Genomic DNA, 16,215 nt, shown 5'->3' on the forward strand with positions numbered 1-16,215 from the left:
ACGGGAGGACCTGGAGCCGCTGTGGGAACAGCAGGTGCAAAGGTCCTGCGACAGGAACGAGGCTGGCTGCCAGAGAGCAGGGCTGGTGTAGGTGGTGTGCAGATGGTCAGTGGGAGAAGGAGGTGGCGACGGTGTGGGCAGGGTGCTCGGGTACCCGGGTCCCTCCTGAGTGTGGTGACACTGAGGGGTGGAAGCAGGAGGGGACCTACACTGGTGTACACCTTAAAAAGATCCCTCTGTCCTCTGTGTGTTGTGAATTGGGAAAGGGCAAAGCAGAGCAAGAGAGGCTGGTTGGAGGCTTCTCTGGAGGAGAAGGGAGCAGCGTGGTGGGGGCTGGGGCAGTGGAGGGCGCTGGGTGGGAGGAGGCGGCTCTGAAATGTGGAAGGGAGCTGACCGTCCTCCAGGACGAGTCAGGTTGGTGGGAGGGAACGGAAGGACTCGACTTTGACTTCCAGGTCCTCCGCACTCGCCCCTGAGAGGGGGAAGACGGGGTGAGGGGCTTCTTGTGCTGGAGACGTGCAGTAGTCATTGCAGAGGAGAGAGTAAATACATCACCCGTTGAGCCCGCAGCTCAGGGGAGACTTCAAGGCTGCAGAAAGCAGCTCGGAGATGGAGCTTGAAGCAATGGACCGCAGGGGCCGCCAAGGGGCAGAGCGTAATGGGTGATGGGTATTAGATGGTACCGTCTATGGCTGGTAGAGGTTAGCCTTGATTCCTGTTAAGCACGAGTAGCTATCTGAGGTACCTCTACCCTGAGGGGTAGATCAGTGTCTACAAGCTCTCTCTATGTGATTGTTATATCTATATTACCTATCACAAGACATGAAGAGATCACAGAGAAGGGCAGAGCAGATCTTCCGGAGCAGAAGTGAGGACAGGGCAGGGAAGCCGGCCCTCGCAAGTGTGACGCAGAGAGGAAGCCGGAGAAGGTGAGCCCACAGGTAGGGCGGTGCTTGGCACACTCCAGGAACTGATTGTGAATGTGATCTCCTTCCCCATCCCCTCCCCGTGTCCTGCGTCCCTCCGCAGTCCGGCACACGTGCAGCCTGCTCTTCTGGGGTTTTCCATTACAGAACAATTTCAGACGACCAACTGGTTCACGCTAACGTGTGAAAGACTGCCAGTGTTTGCCTTCCATGAAAACTCTATTTTAAAGGAAGATGTGGAGAAGGCAGTTTTTAGCCAAGGAAATGGTGGCATGCCAGGCTGGGCGGCCAGGAGGAGGTTACCTTGGGCACCACGACGTTTATCTTGCGCAGCTCTGGGGCCAGGCTGTCCCCTTTGTCCTCTGGCCCGAGGGCACCCAGAGGTGGCTGGGCCCTAGCTGTCCCCTCGGGGGGAGTGTGTCCGTTCCTCTCCAGCTCGAAGGCTCGGTTGACAACCGCGGGGCAGGTCTTTCTCCAGGACAAGGTGGCCTCCTCCAAAACCAGTGCTTTGCTGGGGTCTTCCAGGGTCTGGACATATAAATCGGGGCTCTGCTTCAGGAAAAAGCTCTGTGTAGACAAAAGAAAGGGAGGGAGGAGGAATTGGGATGCCCACTCCAGCAGAAATGTGGACCCCTTTGGCTGGATGGGCCCTAGGACCGGTTTATGAACTCATAACCAGGAAAAGTGCAAAAAACTACCATTGGTTGAGAGGAGGCTAGTGTCTGCCGGGGAAGCTTCAAGGTTTTCCCGTTTTCAGACTGCTGGGTCCCTCTTTCATAGCTGAACACGTGCTACCCTGTTCATTCTTTTCCAGGAGCCACACGGGGCCTAGAGCCAGGACCCGTACCTGTCTCTGGGGTCCCGCCCCAGCCGGCTCAGCCCCCTGCAGGTGCTACTCGCCCTCCAAGCACCCCGCCCCCCGCAGAACCCCGCCCCGCAACCACTAACCCCACATCCGGGGAGGAACATCTTGAAGCTGAAGGCAAATACCACCCAATGCCGAGGGCCGTGCGGCCATTGCCGAGCCCTCACCTGGAACCTCTCCATGGCAGACTTGGAATGGCTGAGACCCTTGACCGAGAAGGGCAGGAAGAACATGGAAACCCGCATGGTGTTCCAGATGGCCACCACGGTGAAGGCCTGGATGGGGCAGGGGGCATGGGGGTGTGATGGTGAGGGTCTCGGCCCTGCCCTGCTCCCTCCACCCCCGCAGGCCCCCATTCCGACCCACAGCTTCCCACAAGCAGGCCCTTCGCTTGGCAGGGGCCGGCCCGCTGTCTTGGGGAGACAGAAAATTGGTGAAAAAGAGGAGCTGTCTTAAAGCCTCCCCATCCGAAGGCTGGGTCCATCTAGTCACTTAGCCGACGGGGAGCTCCTGTGGACATAGTGCCAAGAAGCATAAATCTGGTGCCAGAAGGGAGTTCGGGCGACACTAAGGAAATACAGGTGAGACAGTTTTGTCTGCTATCAATGTAGCCTGGTACTATTATTGCTGTTAGGAGCCTATTTCTTCCTCTTTGCCTTCGACGTTCTGTTATTTTCTGTCATTCAAAATCTCCCTACACGTCAAGGCTGAGCCCTGCCTCCTTCTTCCCCAGCAGGCCTCCCTGACTATGGCAAACCACCTCTGGCCTTCAGCATCCCAGCCCGCGAGGCGCCTGCTTCCACCCTCCGACTCCGGGCAAGGGCTCCGAGCCCGTGCCCAGCAGAGGGGACTACTGTCGAGCCCTTGGCTGCAGGCTCCCAAGTGACACCCCTCTTGCTTTGGGTGCAGGCTCCTGGCTGCCCCAGCTGATTCCAACCTCTCTCAGGTGAGCACCCTGTCCTGTTCTCCTCAAAGACCTGGGACCCCTAACCTGAAAAGCCAGTGGCTCTGTCCCCAGGCCAGGGTCAGGCCGCAAAGGGAAAGAGAGAAGAAACTAGATCTTTTCATTTAAAGAGTATTTTCAGGGCCCTGTGTGGGCATCAGAGAAACTCATCGATTTCGGGTTCCCAACCTCAAGACATGTATAGGGATCATCGGGGTGAGAACTACGTGTTCTGCCTCCCCTGCACCCCGAGATGACTCATCCCTCCCCCGCAGGGTTGCTCTCCAAGGGACGCCGGCTTCTCCCGCGGGTTGGGGTGGAAGAGAGCTTGACCACCCTAGTGCCTGGAAAGTTTAATGAATTCATGTTCTCCATGTGCAGAGCCTTTGACTCTTTGAGGGGCACGAGCTGGGAAAAGGCGCATGAGAAAACCCCGTCGATACCGGGCGGAAAAACTATGTGCACAGACTTACTACCGAGGCTGTGAGCTTCAGCCGCAAGCCTAAGTGGACAAGATACGTCACCACTATGGCCACGGTGGGGCCCACAAACAGGACAACGGTGCTGAGGCTCTGGTTGAGCCCCTTCTCCTCCAGCATCTTCCTCTCTTTCCTCCTGAGATCTGGGACAGAACAAAGAAATGCACCGAAGGAAACCCCTCACGCCTTCTGCAAAGACACGGAACCACCCTCAGCGCACGAAGGAGCGGGACGCTCAGCCCCACCCCACCCCCACCCCCCCGCCGTCCCATCCGCAGACTCTGAGCACAAAGCCCGATTTTCTGTACCTTTAATGATTTTTGCGAACGGTTTCTCCCATGTGTACATTTTAATCAGCTTGATGCTGGTGAGAACCTCGCTGGTCACACGGACGCGCCGGTCACTGATCTCGGAGACCCGACTCTGAGTCTTCACCACCCTGAGGGTTAGGAGCCCCTGTGGCCGGGGCGCAGCAAGAACGTCCATTGAGAAGGGCAGGTGAGGGCTCCCCGAGGGAAACTCCAGCTGCCATGGGCTGCTGGGTGTCCCCCTGCACTGTTTCAGTCTGTGGAGACTGAGTTCAGGTCCCCGCTGAAGGCTTTCCTGGAAGTCCCCCCACCCCCACCCTGGGGCTGTCATGCCCTGCGGCACCTGCCTCGCACACCCTGTGGGGGTGGGCACCTTTCTCTCCTGGGGGCCGAGCCAGGCTAACTAAACAGAAGTCTGACACCCCCGCCTTTGGGAATCCTAACCCTCTACCAAGAACGGCCACCTTTCCCGCGGGCCTGTGCCGAGGAAGAATGCTCGATCTCAGCGAGTCAGAACGTGGGTAATCCAAGCATCATCCCCCTTAACTTCCCCTGAAATTTAGGCAGCATGTGGGTTCCGCACCCCATCCCCATGATACAGGGCTCAGCCAGCTGTTAAATGCTGTTATGTTCTTAGACCAGCACGCTCTGAGTGGAAGAAAAGGGGCAAAAGTATAGGAGGCTGTCTACCGAGCGAAGCGTGAAACAGACACCCCACCAGAGAAGCCACACGTACACCAGAGTCGCCTCTAAGTCCCTGGGCTGATGCTGCGGCCAGAGAATCGTTTGAGGTAGGAGTGGAAGCTGAAGGGCCAACGTGTCCGCTCAGAAGCACCCCCAGGAGCCCTGGGGGTTCTGGGGCGCGTCCGGCCTTACCAACAGCAGTAGAACCAGGAGAAAGCAAAAGGTGGTGATGAGCCCGGTGAGGCCAAGCAAGAGGCAGGTGGTGACGGTGCAGGTGATCAACGTCGTGAAGCAGATGAAGATCATGGGGCAGTAGTACACGCCTTCATACAGGTAGTCGATGTCGGTGGCGAAGAAACTGATGGCCTATAAGACAGCCAGCCCGTGCGCCCAGGCGTCACCTCTCCCGTCACCCGAGCGGGGCTCCTTGTGCCCCTGGCAAGCAGCTTCACCGGGCCTCCTCACGGCAGGAAGGCCTGAGAGGCAGGTGGGAGGGCAGGGACGGACACGCCAGGTTCGCAGCTCCCACCAGCTGCGTGACCCTGGACACGCTGAGCCTCGGCTTTGTTACCTGGGAAGCTAGAATAACCGCACCTGCTTTACAGTGAGACTCTCAACAAGATACAGTATCTGCACTCATAGACCGGGCTGAAGGGAAGTTCTACCTGACGATACTGTTGCTGCTAATGCTAGTATCCAGATTCCAGAGAGCAGCTTCTGGTCTTGTACGCTGCCCTATTCCATTCTACTCCTGCTACTAGTAATATGAATAATAACTGAGCTTTTTAGGTAGGACCTGAGTTGTTTTCCTCCTCCTCTTTTTTTTTTTTTTTTTTTTGCTCGACTCTTCTACCCTCTTGTCCTTACCCCGACACGTACCCCTGAGTTCAGTGTGTCACACAAACGCCAACATTCCAACTCAGGAAACATTTAAGGAACCCATTCATTAATATCCTTTAGAATGACGTGTCTGAATCCCTTCAGAAATGATTTCATTCGACTTGAGTCCGATCTCCTTCCAGCTGCCGGTATGTACCCCAGGTTGAGCCTTTATAAAAATGCTCCGCGTAGGAGGGAGTGCAACTCGGGACGGCCACTTCGGAGGGCAGTGCCACAGCATCTTGTACAATGAAATATTTCCACAGGCCGGGGAAGCCCTTAGGAGACGGTCGCTGCAGCACCGCCTGCGGCAGCCAGGCCTTGAAAACATCCCAGACGCTCATTGGTGGGAGAGGCTGACGTGCCCGCCCGGGGAAGAATCGGGTACCATGGGGTCCCGGACCTGTCATCGACTAGCTGTGGAGCCACAGCCACACTACTCAGTCTCTCTGGGCCTCGGTCACCTCACCAGGAACATGGGAACAGTAATGCAACCTGCTTCGTAGTGCTGATGGGACGGCTGAAGGAGATGATGCCTAAGGAACCCTTCGGGCACATCAACGGTGCTTTGCAGGGGTGGGTGAAGGGCATCAAAAGGTACCACCTTCTAGTGATGGGATAAGTCAGCCCGGGGGATGCGGTGTACAGCGTGGGGTTGGAGGTCACAGTAGCGCCCTGTGAACCTGACGGCTGCCACAAGAGTTGGTCTTCAAAGTTCTCATCAGATAAAAAAAGAAACATGTAACTCTGCGTGGGGATGGGTGTTAACTGGACCCACCGTGGTCGCCGTTTTGCCACACGCAGGCCCCATCGTTCCGTTGCATACCTCGCACTAACGCGACAGAAACGGGGAGTGAAGAAAGGGCTAGGACCCTGAGGGAGACCTCTGTGTGCTAACGTGGAAGCTGGGGACATAAAGAGGAGGGAGAGACAGCTACAAACCGACGTAAATGTAAATGTCAATGGAAAAACTGACCCAAAAGACGATACCGTGCATTTCCTTCGGCAAAACCCAGTCGCAGCCCAGGCACTGACCTCTCCCGTGCTGATGTGCGTCAGAGACTTAAACCGCATCAGCTTCTCGAAGGTGAAGGCCATGGCGGCCGTGTGGAACCTGATGCCCGTGCGCTGGTTGACGGTCCAACTGCCGCACATGCACAGAGACTTCAGACACTCGGTGAGGAACAGAGAGAGGCAGAGGCCCACTCCACGGGCAACACCCTTCGATGGCTCTTTGGAATAATCCAGGATCTTCGGTATAATCAGCACCTGAAACAAAAGCCGGGGTTTTGGCGCGTTTGGATCTTCCAATCCTGCTTTCGGGAAAAGATCTCAAACACCGGCTGGGCACCAGGGTCTCGGGCTAATGCCGGGGCTCATTGAATGACTCACACTGACATGGAGGGCACAGTCCTATCTCAAGGTCATATAGCCCAGAGCGGGGAAGCTTAGTTCAGCTGACCCAGATCTGAACCCCAGCTCTGCCACCTCCTGGCTGGCCCCAGCAGGGAACTGAAGATACCCACGGGGTAACCGGGAGTTAACGGACTATTTCTGAAAGTGTGTGCAGAATTGAGGCAACCCACCAGGGCTGGTGGAGCACTGTGGGGCTGGGGACAGCAGGGAACGCTCACCTCCCCAGGCCTGAGGACGGACTGGGGGGTTCCTGGAATCCAGGAGAACAGCCACTCAGAAAAAACCGCTCACAAGACTCTGGTCACGTCCAGGGAAGGACAAGGAGGCAGCCAAAGGAAGACACATTCTTCCCTGAATTTCTTCTCTCCTCCAGTCCCCTGTGGCACCCCCACTGGTCACACCCCACCGGATGCCGAAAGGTGAGGGGACCCCATTCATGCGCTCCATAATCTCTGGGATGACATCCACCGTTGTTTCTTCCTACATCCATTCTCCCCTTCGCTGGTCATAGCACTTCGATTTTATCGGGCGACACTGTCACCGGCCCCATTGCCTGCAGTCTAGGCCGGGCTGCCCTACCCTCTGGTGGCCCACAGCGACCCCAGCAGGGACAATCCGCTCCCTCTCTGTGATCAGATCTTGAGCTGAGGAACTGGAGGACCCAGAATAGCCTCAGTGGGTTCATCCCAAGCAGGGTACATGGAAGAGACCACCAGTTCCCGCCACCTGCATACCCCGTGGCTGCTCGGCCATTTCTCAGAGCGGCTAGCATGGAATGAGCCAGGACACGTTCTGTGTACTTACAGACTTAACCCATTTAACGTCACCCTCTGAAGCAGGTGACACATGAGCATCTCCAGGACGTCTATCGCTGTCAGAGTCACAGGGCTCCGTGATGAATGAAGGCACAGAGAAGGTAAACAAATTGCCCAAAGTCACCCAGCATCTAAGCGGAAGGGCCAAGGTTTGAACCCAAGCAAGGGCTGCAGAACTCACACTCTTATTATTAGCTCTACTACACATCCCCACACCCGAGATATTCAGGTTTGGAGCAGCATCTGAGAGACAAACACATCCCCAACTCCTGGCGTAGACTTGCACATGCTGATCTCTCAAGCCCAGGGTCCCCCGATGTCACCAAGCCTGCCACTTACCGGCCCTAGCACACTGGTGATCGCGAGGCAGACGCTCAGAATCATGTAGAGCAAAACCCGTGTTCTTTGGAATCTCAGTAACACGCGAAGTAACGAAGCTTTTTTAATCCCACTCCTTGAGACTTCGTCTTCCCAAAGGCGGCGGAACCTTGAAAAGAGGAATGTTGAACCAAGTGAAATCTCTTTGCTAGTGTCACCCGAAAGTCCCAGGTCTGGCTAGCACAGGCTTCGTTACAGAAATTCGCAAACGTAACCAAAGGCAACCAGTAGAGAGGACCTCCCCCCAAACACCACTCAAGCTTTATCAACAGCAGCCACGTTTATGTCTTCTCTCCTCCCCTCCACTTCGTTTCTTTTTTTTGCTACATCCCAAGCAAATCCCAGACATATCTCAGTGCCTTAGTATGTCTCTCTCCCAGATAGGCCTTTTAACCGCACCCCCAACCACAGCCATAATAACAATACTTATTCATCGTAATTAATAGTTACATATTAGTAACATAGTAACAATAATTTCTTTATGGTGTGGAATACCCAGTCTGTATTCAAATGTATCTCATTATTTCAAAAATATCTTCTTGTAGTTAGCTTGCCTAAAGCAAGATACAAACCAGGTGTGTACGTTGTTTTTTGGAAGAAGCATCTGAGAGACCTCTTGAGTCTCATTTTAACCTGTACTGGCTTCCCCTTCCCTGCACTTTCTGTCATTCATCTGTGAGAGAAACTGAGTCTTTATCCTGCAGAGCAGGGGTGTCACACTCATTGTCACTGGGGGCCACATCAGCCTCACGGTTGCCTTCAAAGGGCCGAATGTGATTTTTTTAGGACTGTGTAAATGTAACTACTCCTTAACTAGGGGCAAGGAGCTCGGCGCTGCCACCGGGGAGAAACAAGGTGCCGGGCCGGATAAAACAAGGTGGAGGGTCAGAGTTAGCCCTCGGGCCTTGTGTCTGCCACCTGTGCTGGAGAATGTCCCACATTCTGGATTTGACTGAGTGCCTCCCTGCGCCCCCTGAAGGCTCTCTTCAGAGGGGCCCACTGGGGCTGCCATGTCCCAGAACATCTGGAACAGACGCTCCATACCTGCTGACTCTCAGGGAGTAGCTGGAGGTGGGGGCACATGTACAGAACATTTCCGGTCACTTCGTCTTCCCCCCATGTTACCTTGTCAGGTGGGTAATACAGGAAAGTTAATCCCACAGCCAGCTCCCGGTGACTCAAGGACTGAGAGACGAAGCTGCCGACCCCAAAGGGAAGGGCCCTTGACACTGACAAACACCTGACCCAGGAGAAGAAGCAAAAGGGACTAGGAAGTAAACAGTCCTGTTTGCGGTTCTTGGGGTCCTGGGCCCTCAGGCAAATCTGATAAAAGACGTGAATTCTTTTAAAAAAAATTTTATCCTCGCTCGAGGGCATTTCGTCATTGCTTTTAGAGAGTGGAAGGGAGACAAGAGACGTCGATGTGAGAGAGAAACATCGATTGGCTGCCTTGTGTGCCCGTCCTGACCAGGGATCCTACACGCTGGGCCCAGGAATCAAACCCTGAACCTTTCAGTAATAAGACAACCCTCCAACCAGCTGAGCCACACCAGCCAGGACAAAAGGTGTGAGTTCTTGCTCCAGAAAAAATATCTCCAGCCATATGCCTCAAAAATGTGTACCATTTCTGGAGATTCCTGAGCCCCAGGTAAGGGAGCTCTGGATGAGAGGGAGGCCCTTGGTATAGAGGAAGAACCGATATGGCTGCCTGAGGGTGGACTTGACTTACTCTTAAGCATCTCTGGTCTCCTTCCCCCCAAGACATGATCTCTCAGCAACCCAGTGGCTCGCCCGGCAGGACCGCACCTTCTAGAGTTCCGGGCTGAGGCATCGCGCGGCGACAGCGGAGGGGTGGAGCTCTCGTCCAAGTGTTTCCGCAGGCCCCGGACCATGAGTGGGGTGATCCAGGACACCGTGAGGTAGGAGAGCAGGCCGGCGTCGTCAATGGGATTAGGGGAAGGAAACCTAGGGGTCACAGGCAAGGTGGTCACCACGAGGGTGCTGGCTCCAGAGAGGGAAGGTGAGGTCGAGGGCAAGGTTCTGAGCTGATGAACAGTAACTCTGTATAAGCTGCAGTGCGGTCAACCAGAGATACACGCACGTGTGTGTTCCCGTGACCTGCTTACGTGTAATAGTGGAACCACCACCACACCAACGAGGAGGGGAATGAGTTTCAAAGAAAGGAGAGCACGGCAGGTCCATTCCGTGGGAGACGGAGCAGAAGCGTCCCGGGGCCGGCCGGCCTCTGCTGCCCTGCTGGGAACTGCCGGTCACCCTGCCCGGGACTCACTTTGGCTTGAGCCGGAAGGGGAGCATCACTCTCCGGTCACGGTCCTTCCCCGCAGCGGGGACCCCTGCGCTCCCCGGTGCCTCCTCCGGCTTCCCTGCCTGTGGGCCCCCGCGTCCGTCTTCAAGAGTGCACGTTTTCTTGGGAAAGAAAACCAAAGAGCATTAGTTTCATGAATACTGTCCCGAGGGGGTGTTGGAGCAGCCGCCCAAGGAAGACGGACCCTTCCACATCCAGCTTCGGAGTCAGGCAGGCAACTCCTGCATGTTCTCACTCACACGTAGAATCCTAAAAAAAAAAGAAAGAAAAAAAAATAGGTAGCTCATGGATGCAGAAGACAGATGGTGGTTGCCCGAGTCAAGGTGGGAGGGTGGGCAAATGGGTGAAGGTGAAAAGGTGCAACCTTCCAGCTGCAAAACAAACCAACCCTGGGGTGGAGCGCAGGGCACGGAGACTGTGGGCAACGACGGTGCGCTGTGCCTGGGAAGTTCCTGAGAGAGGAGATGGTACAGTTTCTCAGCGGGAGAAAACGAAGTGTTACTCTCTGCGGTGATGGATGTTAACGGGGCTGATTGCGGGACCCCTTCACCATGTGCACAGATACCGAGTTCTAGGCGGTGCACCAGAAACTAACATGCCGGTGTAGGTCAATTCTATCTCACTAAAAATGAATGAAAATGAATGAATGAATGAAATGGTGCCAGGCGGAGAGTGAGCACTGAGCCAGCAGTCAGGAAAACCAGGTCCCACCCCCGGCTCTGCCCCGACGTCGCCCAGTGACTCTGGGCAGGTCACTCCACCTCCCTGGATTTCCATCTGTCACCAAACACCGTAGACAAGAGGGAAAGGGGGCCGTGGTTAGTCACCCACTGAATGTGAGGCCAAGTCCCCCTCTGAGGGTTAACCTCCCGGAAAGAAATCAGCAAGTGAAAAAGTAAATCCCCAAACACGATGTTACCCTTTGGAGAAAGTGGGAAATGACCAAAACAAAAAAGAGAGATACCATTTCTGGGACTTCATATAGAGTAAGTGATAACGACCTTAAAAGCCCTGCAGCGGATCGATGGGAAAGGGTTCAGAGAGTGGGCCCTTCGGGGGGCGGGGAGGGGAAGGAGCAGACCAACAGCTGGATGTGACGTTCAAGGTCCAATCTGGCATGTTGCTGATGGGTTTGTAGGTGCTCATGTTATTCTGAGTAAATGCATAGATCCGTAGGTCATGGGTAACACGTACGTATGCGATACATACACAGACCCGTAGGTCATGGGTAACACGTATGCATGTGATACACACATAGATCCGTAGGTCATGGGTAACACATACGTATGCAATAAATACACAGACCCGTAGGGCATGGGTAACACGTATGTATGCAATACATGCATGGATCCGTAGGTCATGGGTAACACATATGTATGCAACGCGCAGAGATATGTAGGTCATGGGTAACACGTATGCATGCAATACATACACAGATCCGTGGGTCATGGATAACACGTACGCATGTGATACATACACAGATCCGTGGGTCATGGGTAACACACATGTATGCAATACATACACAGATTCATGGGTCATGGGTAACACGTACGTATGCGATACATACACAGATCCGTAGGTCATGGGTAACGCATATGTATGCAATACATACACAGATCCGTAGGTCATGGGTAACGCATATGTATGCGATACATACACAGATCCGTGGGTCATGGGTAACACACATGTATGCAATACATACACAGATCTGTAGGTCATGGGTAACACGTACGTATGCGATACATACACAGATCCGTAGGTCATGGGTAACGCATATGTATGCAATACATACACAGATCCGTAGGTCATGGGTAACGCATATGTATGCGATACATACACAGATCCGTGGGTCATGGGTAACACACATGTATGCAATACATACACAGATCTGTAGGTCATGGGTAACACGTACGTATGCGATACATACACAGATCCGTAGGTCATGGGTAACGCATATGTATGCGATACATACACAGATCCGTGGCTCATGAGTAACACGTATGCATGTGATACATACACAGATCCATAGGTCATGGGTAACACGTACGTATGCGATACATACACAGATCCGTAGGTCATGGGTAATGCGTATGTATGTGATACATACACAGATCCGTAGGTCATGGGTAACGCGTACGTATGCGATACATACACAGATCCGTGGGTCATGAGTAACACGTATGCATGTGATACATACACAGATCCGTAGGTCATGGGTAACACATATGTATGCGATGCATACACAGATCCGTAGGCAATAGGGAATGCATACATGCACACACATGCATGGCCCGTGAAGATTGTGTCATGACCAGGGGTTATTGATGGTTCATCTAGTTGTAGAGGCCTGGGGTCCGTTAATAAAAATCAATACAGGAGACCACTCCTTGAGCTAAGTTCTAGCATTGAGAATACCCTGCTATCGCCGTTTCCAGGTGCTTTGGTGCAAAGGAGACCTACTTACGTAGCTAAGTCCCGAAACCATGTCATCAGCCACATCCAGGCCGAGATTCACGAGGCCATTCGAAGACCTGGGGACCCAGTATTCCTTCCTCCTGCTCATTTTCAGTTGTCCTGCCAGTTGTCTTCGTTTTCCACAATCAGAGAATCTGCAAACCCAAGAAGTAGGAGTAGCTCAGCTCCAGACCTGAGCAGGCAGGAGAGAGGATGGCACCCGGCAGGGAGGCACGTGGGGACCAGGCACAGGACGGGCCATCGTCCCAGCCCCTGCTCTTCCCTCTGCCTGGAATGGACTTGGCTCCCTCTTTCCAAACATCTACTCTGAACTCAGCCCGACATCACTTAGGGAAACCTTCTCTGACGGCCCGCTCCCAACCCCACGCCCTTACGCTGGGTCAGTCTGCTCACAAAACCATGCTTCTTCCCTTCTCCCAGTCTGTAACTGCACGCTTGTATCCATCATTATGTGTTCCAGGTCATTTCCTGCACTACACAGAGGACGGGGACGTGTCTGCTGTGCTCACCGTGGAGTCCCGGGGGCCTGGGACGGAGCGAGGAGTACAGGCCAGGTGTTCAGTAACTGAATGACGAATGGGTGGGTGGACAAGTGAAAGGCAGGCGATTTTGCCATTTCCCGACTCTTGGTTTTTGGACTCAGGGCAGGGGGCCCAGGCACAACTGGGGAGCCTGGAGTCACCAGGCATTTTTACAATGTACTGACGTGCTTTTTGTTTTCACCTTTCTGCGTGTGTGACTCTCTCCCAGCAGGGCCACTGCCAGGGGGAGGAGAAGGACGGTGATGAGGAATGTTTCTGAAGGGACGGAAAGAGAACTTGGATGCCCCAGCAGCATCTGGGGTGTGACTGGTGCCCCACAGGGCCCCATGCTCAGAAGGGCCCCAGGCTCAGGTCCATGCTCTCCCGCCACCAACTTGAAATTCTTTGGGTTTTTTTTTTTTTTTTAAGATTTTTTAAATTTTATTTTTGGACAGAGAGGAAGGGAGGGAGAAGGAGACGGAGAGAAACATCAGTGTGTGGTTGCTTCTCACACGCCCCCTACTGGGGACCTGGCTCGCAACACCAGCATGTGCCCCGACTGGGAATCGAACCGGCAACCCTTTGGTTCGCAGGCTGGCGTTCAATCCATTGAGCCACACCAGCCAGGGCCCAACTGGAAGTTCTTAACAATTTCCAACAAGGAGCCCCACATGTTCACCCTGCCCTGGTGTTGGGATACAGCCTTTGACATTCACGTCTTGGATTGTGCTTCACAGGAACAGCCTTGCAGGCTAGCCTATTGTCTTGGGACAAGATTTACTCAATCCTTTTATCCCTCCTCCCCCTACCTTTTTTTTTTTTTTGCAAATCAGAGCCCAATTTGGTGGACTCTGTTTCTGGAATTTTCCTGTAGAGCACACAGGTAGATCGACGCCCCGGGAAAGCACCAGGCCACATGCTAGCCTCACTGAGCCATGGCTGAAGCGGGCCTTTCAGGGCTGATACAAAAGGAAGAGGAGAGAAGGAGGCGTGTTACGTAAGAGGGAGTCGCAGGCTCCTTGTCCAAGGCTCTGGAAAGAGGCCGGGTTTCCGGCTGCTGTGAGCCAGCCTGACTCATAGGCACATTCCACTAACATTGGCACGGTTCCACGGAGAGAGGCCCAGGGTGGAGGACTGTGTTTGCTGCCGTCCACTTTGTTCACCGGGCAAAGTTCCCCAGGGGAGGGAGCGGGGGGCGGGGGGCACAGTCAGCAAATTCTAGATCGCAAGTCATGCACCCTGGCACTGGGCTGTGCCTGCAGGTGTCTGCACGTCACCAGCCTCTTGGGGCAGCTGGTGAGTCAGCGTGGTTCCCACAGGAAAGCTGCTTGGCGTTTTGCTGTGCGCTGAGGCGTAATAGGAGAGTGAAACGTCAAAGCTGATTGGACCTTCACTCGTGTGCCCACGGCCAGAGTAGCTGTGCCGGACAGTTTTCAAGCAGGGAAGGAATGGGTCCTCCGTTGCTTGGTACTTGCTCTTCACAAAGTCTTGGCTGCAGGCACCGCCCGCTTGTCAATTGCGTCTGCGTTATGAACATTGCCCGCATTTCTTAAGCCTAGATAATCAACAATATGGCAAGAAAACAAGCCATGATTTGCAGCTTTCGTTGATTTCGGTGGTGAAAAAATTCCCACCGTGACTGACTTCCAGGCACCCGCACGACCACGGAGTGCGGAGTTTGGAAGGGAGGCGTGGTCAGACTTCGGGGTGGCCTGTCCGCCGTGCAGGTCCAAGGTGTGTAAATTACCTCAAGAGTGCAAAGTGAAGTAAAATAATTAGGACGTGATAAACCTGGAGTATTCCCTTTGTCCTTGATGGAGCATATTTAGGAAGTGTATCTAATTTGTTTTTCCTGGTGTTTGTATGTAACAACGGGGCTCACGAAATCCCTGAGAATTTGACATTCGTTCCCACGGACTTGTATGAACAGATCACTGTCACATCCATCTGGAAAAAGTGGCACTTTTTAGTAAATCTTCTCATCAGGGACATCTTTGTCCAATAGCTCTTGAGTGCTCTTTGGGCTCCTCTTGGCTCTGCCTGAGGGGTCACCCTCCTGGCTCCCCCAAGATGCAGGTGGGAGCAAGAAGTAGCTGGAAGTTGGGATGAGGGCCTCACCTGCGGTGCCTAGCGGCCCACCCAGGCTGCAAGTAAATGAGAACCATGGGAGGGGAGGACAGTGCCAGGAGAGGCCAAGCCACCCTGGGGACACCACCAGGCCACGAGCAAGCCAAAAGCATCGCTTGAAGGCTACAGCAGATGCTCCAGCGGCAGCAGGTCACGCACTAAGCAGGTGGACAAAAGACGTATTTTGGGAAGGCTGCAGACAGCCCGCCCAGGACCCTGTGTCTGAGACCCAGCCTTCACCGCGCTGCCTCCGGGAGCTGTTTCAGTGACTGGATGAAACCAGGTCTTACAATGGGGAGCGAGCGTCACCGTTTGCTTTCTCCTCACTCAACAACCAGGGTTTTCAGGAGGAAGGCCAGGTGCTTAGGGAGCAGCTCAAGAAATTCCATTTTCTCCCTCCTTTCAGCTGCAGTGTGGTTTCTTCACCTGGTTTCTTTAGATTCACGTGCAAAGAGAGGCAACGAAGGTGTCCAAGGTGGGGCTGTGCAAGGCTAGTCTGGGAAACGAATCCAGGGAAAAGTAAACCAAGGGACAGAGAAGGAGATGCAAACTTGTGCAATGTTTGCAGAACGCCAGCTGCTCCCCCCAGCGGGCCTGGAGCTCAGCCCCAAGTTAGCTTGGGCCACCTTCCAACCCGCAGAGGCCCAGCTCCGCTTCCTGGACTGGCCAGGAGAATTCCCTCCAGAGCTTCCTTCGGCAGCGCTTGAGAAGTTCCCTGGCCGTCTGACTTCAGGAAGTCAGAGCTGAAGGTCATTCACTCTAATCAGTGGCAAGGCCATTGTTGCAGGCAGGGTGGGGACCAGGACGTGACTGAGAATAAAACAGAGAGGGACCACGCTTCCAGCCTGTGTTCTCCCCATCCCCGGGGGACCAAAGTCATGGCTGTAAACTTGGTTTGGATGTGGGCTATTTGCATATGGCGAAATGGCCTGAAAACAGGGAGGGAGCTAGGTAAACTGTGCCCTGGTTCCAAGGCCAGAAGGCTCCCAAGGACACGGGGCAGAGCCACCTGCCAGCCAGGCCCCGAAGGAGTTTGAGATCAGACCTTTCTCCTCCTATAGGTCTTCCACCGG

The 16,215-nt window shown here is 54.2% G+C and overlaps 1 protein-coding gene across 1 annotated transcript in view; it reads right to left on the reverse strand.

Annotated features, from left to right (window-relative positions):
* ABCC11 (ATP binding cassette subfamily C member 11) overlaps nucleotides 1-16,215 on the reverse strand; it is a 43,921-nt gene that overhangs the window by 22,752 nt on the left and 4,954 nt on the right. The window contains exons 2-11 of the mRNA XM_024551504.3: nucleotides 12,484-12,628; nucleotides 9,984-10,120; nucleotides 9,500-9,658; nucleotides 7,655-7,802; nucleotides 6,120-6,353; nucleotides 4,398-4,571; nucleotides 3,522-3,669; nucleotides 3,208-3,356; nucleotides 1,959-2,066; nucleotides 1,230-1,493 (exon numbers count right to left, since the gene is read on the reverse strand). Coding sequence (XP_024407272.2) covers nucleotides 1,230-1,493; nucleotides 1,959-2,066; nucleotides 3,208-3,356; nucleotides 3,522-3,669; nucleotides 4,398-4,571; nucleotides 6,120-6,353; nucleotides 7,655-7,802; nucleotides 9,500-9,658; nucleotides 9,984-10,120; nucleotides 12,484-12,582 — 1,620 coding nt within the window. The 5' untranslated portion in view covers nucleotides 12,583-12,628. The remainder of the gene's footprint in view (nucleotides 1-1,229; nucleotides 1,494-1,958; nucleotides 2,067-3,207; nucleotides 3,357-3,521; nucleotides 3,670-4,397; nucleotides 4,572-6,119; nucleotides 6,354-7,654; nucleotides 7,803-9,499; nucleotides 9,659-9,983; nucleotides 10,121-12,483; nucleotides 12,629-16,215) is intronic.

Source organism: Desmodus rotundus, chromosome 12 (genome assembly GCF_022682495.2).
Source record: "Desmodus rotundus isolate HL8 chromosome 12, HLdesRot8A.1, whole genome shotgun sequence".
NCBI classification, from domain to species: domain Eukaryota; kingdom Metazoa; phylum Chordata; class Mammalia; order Chiroptera; family Phyllostomidae; genus Desmodus; species Desmodus rotundus.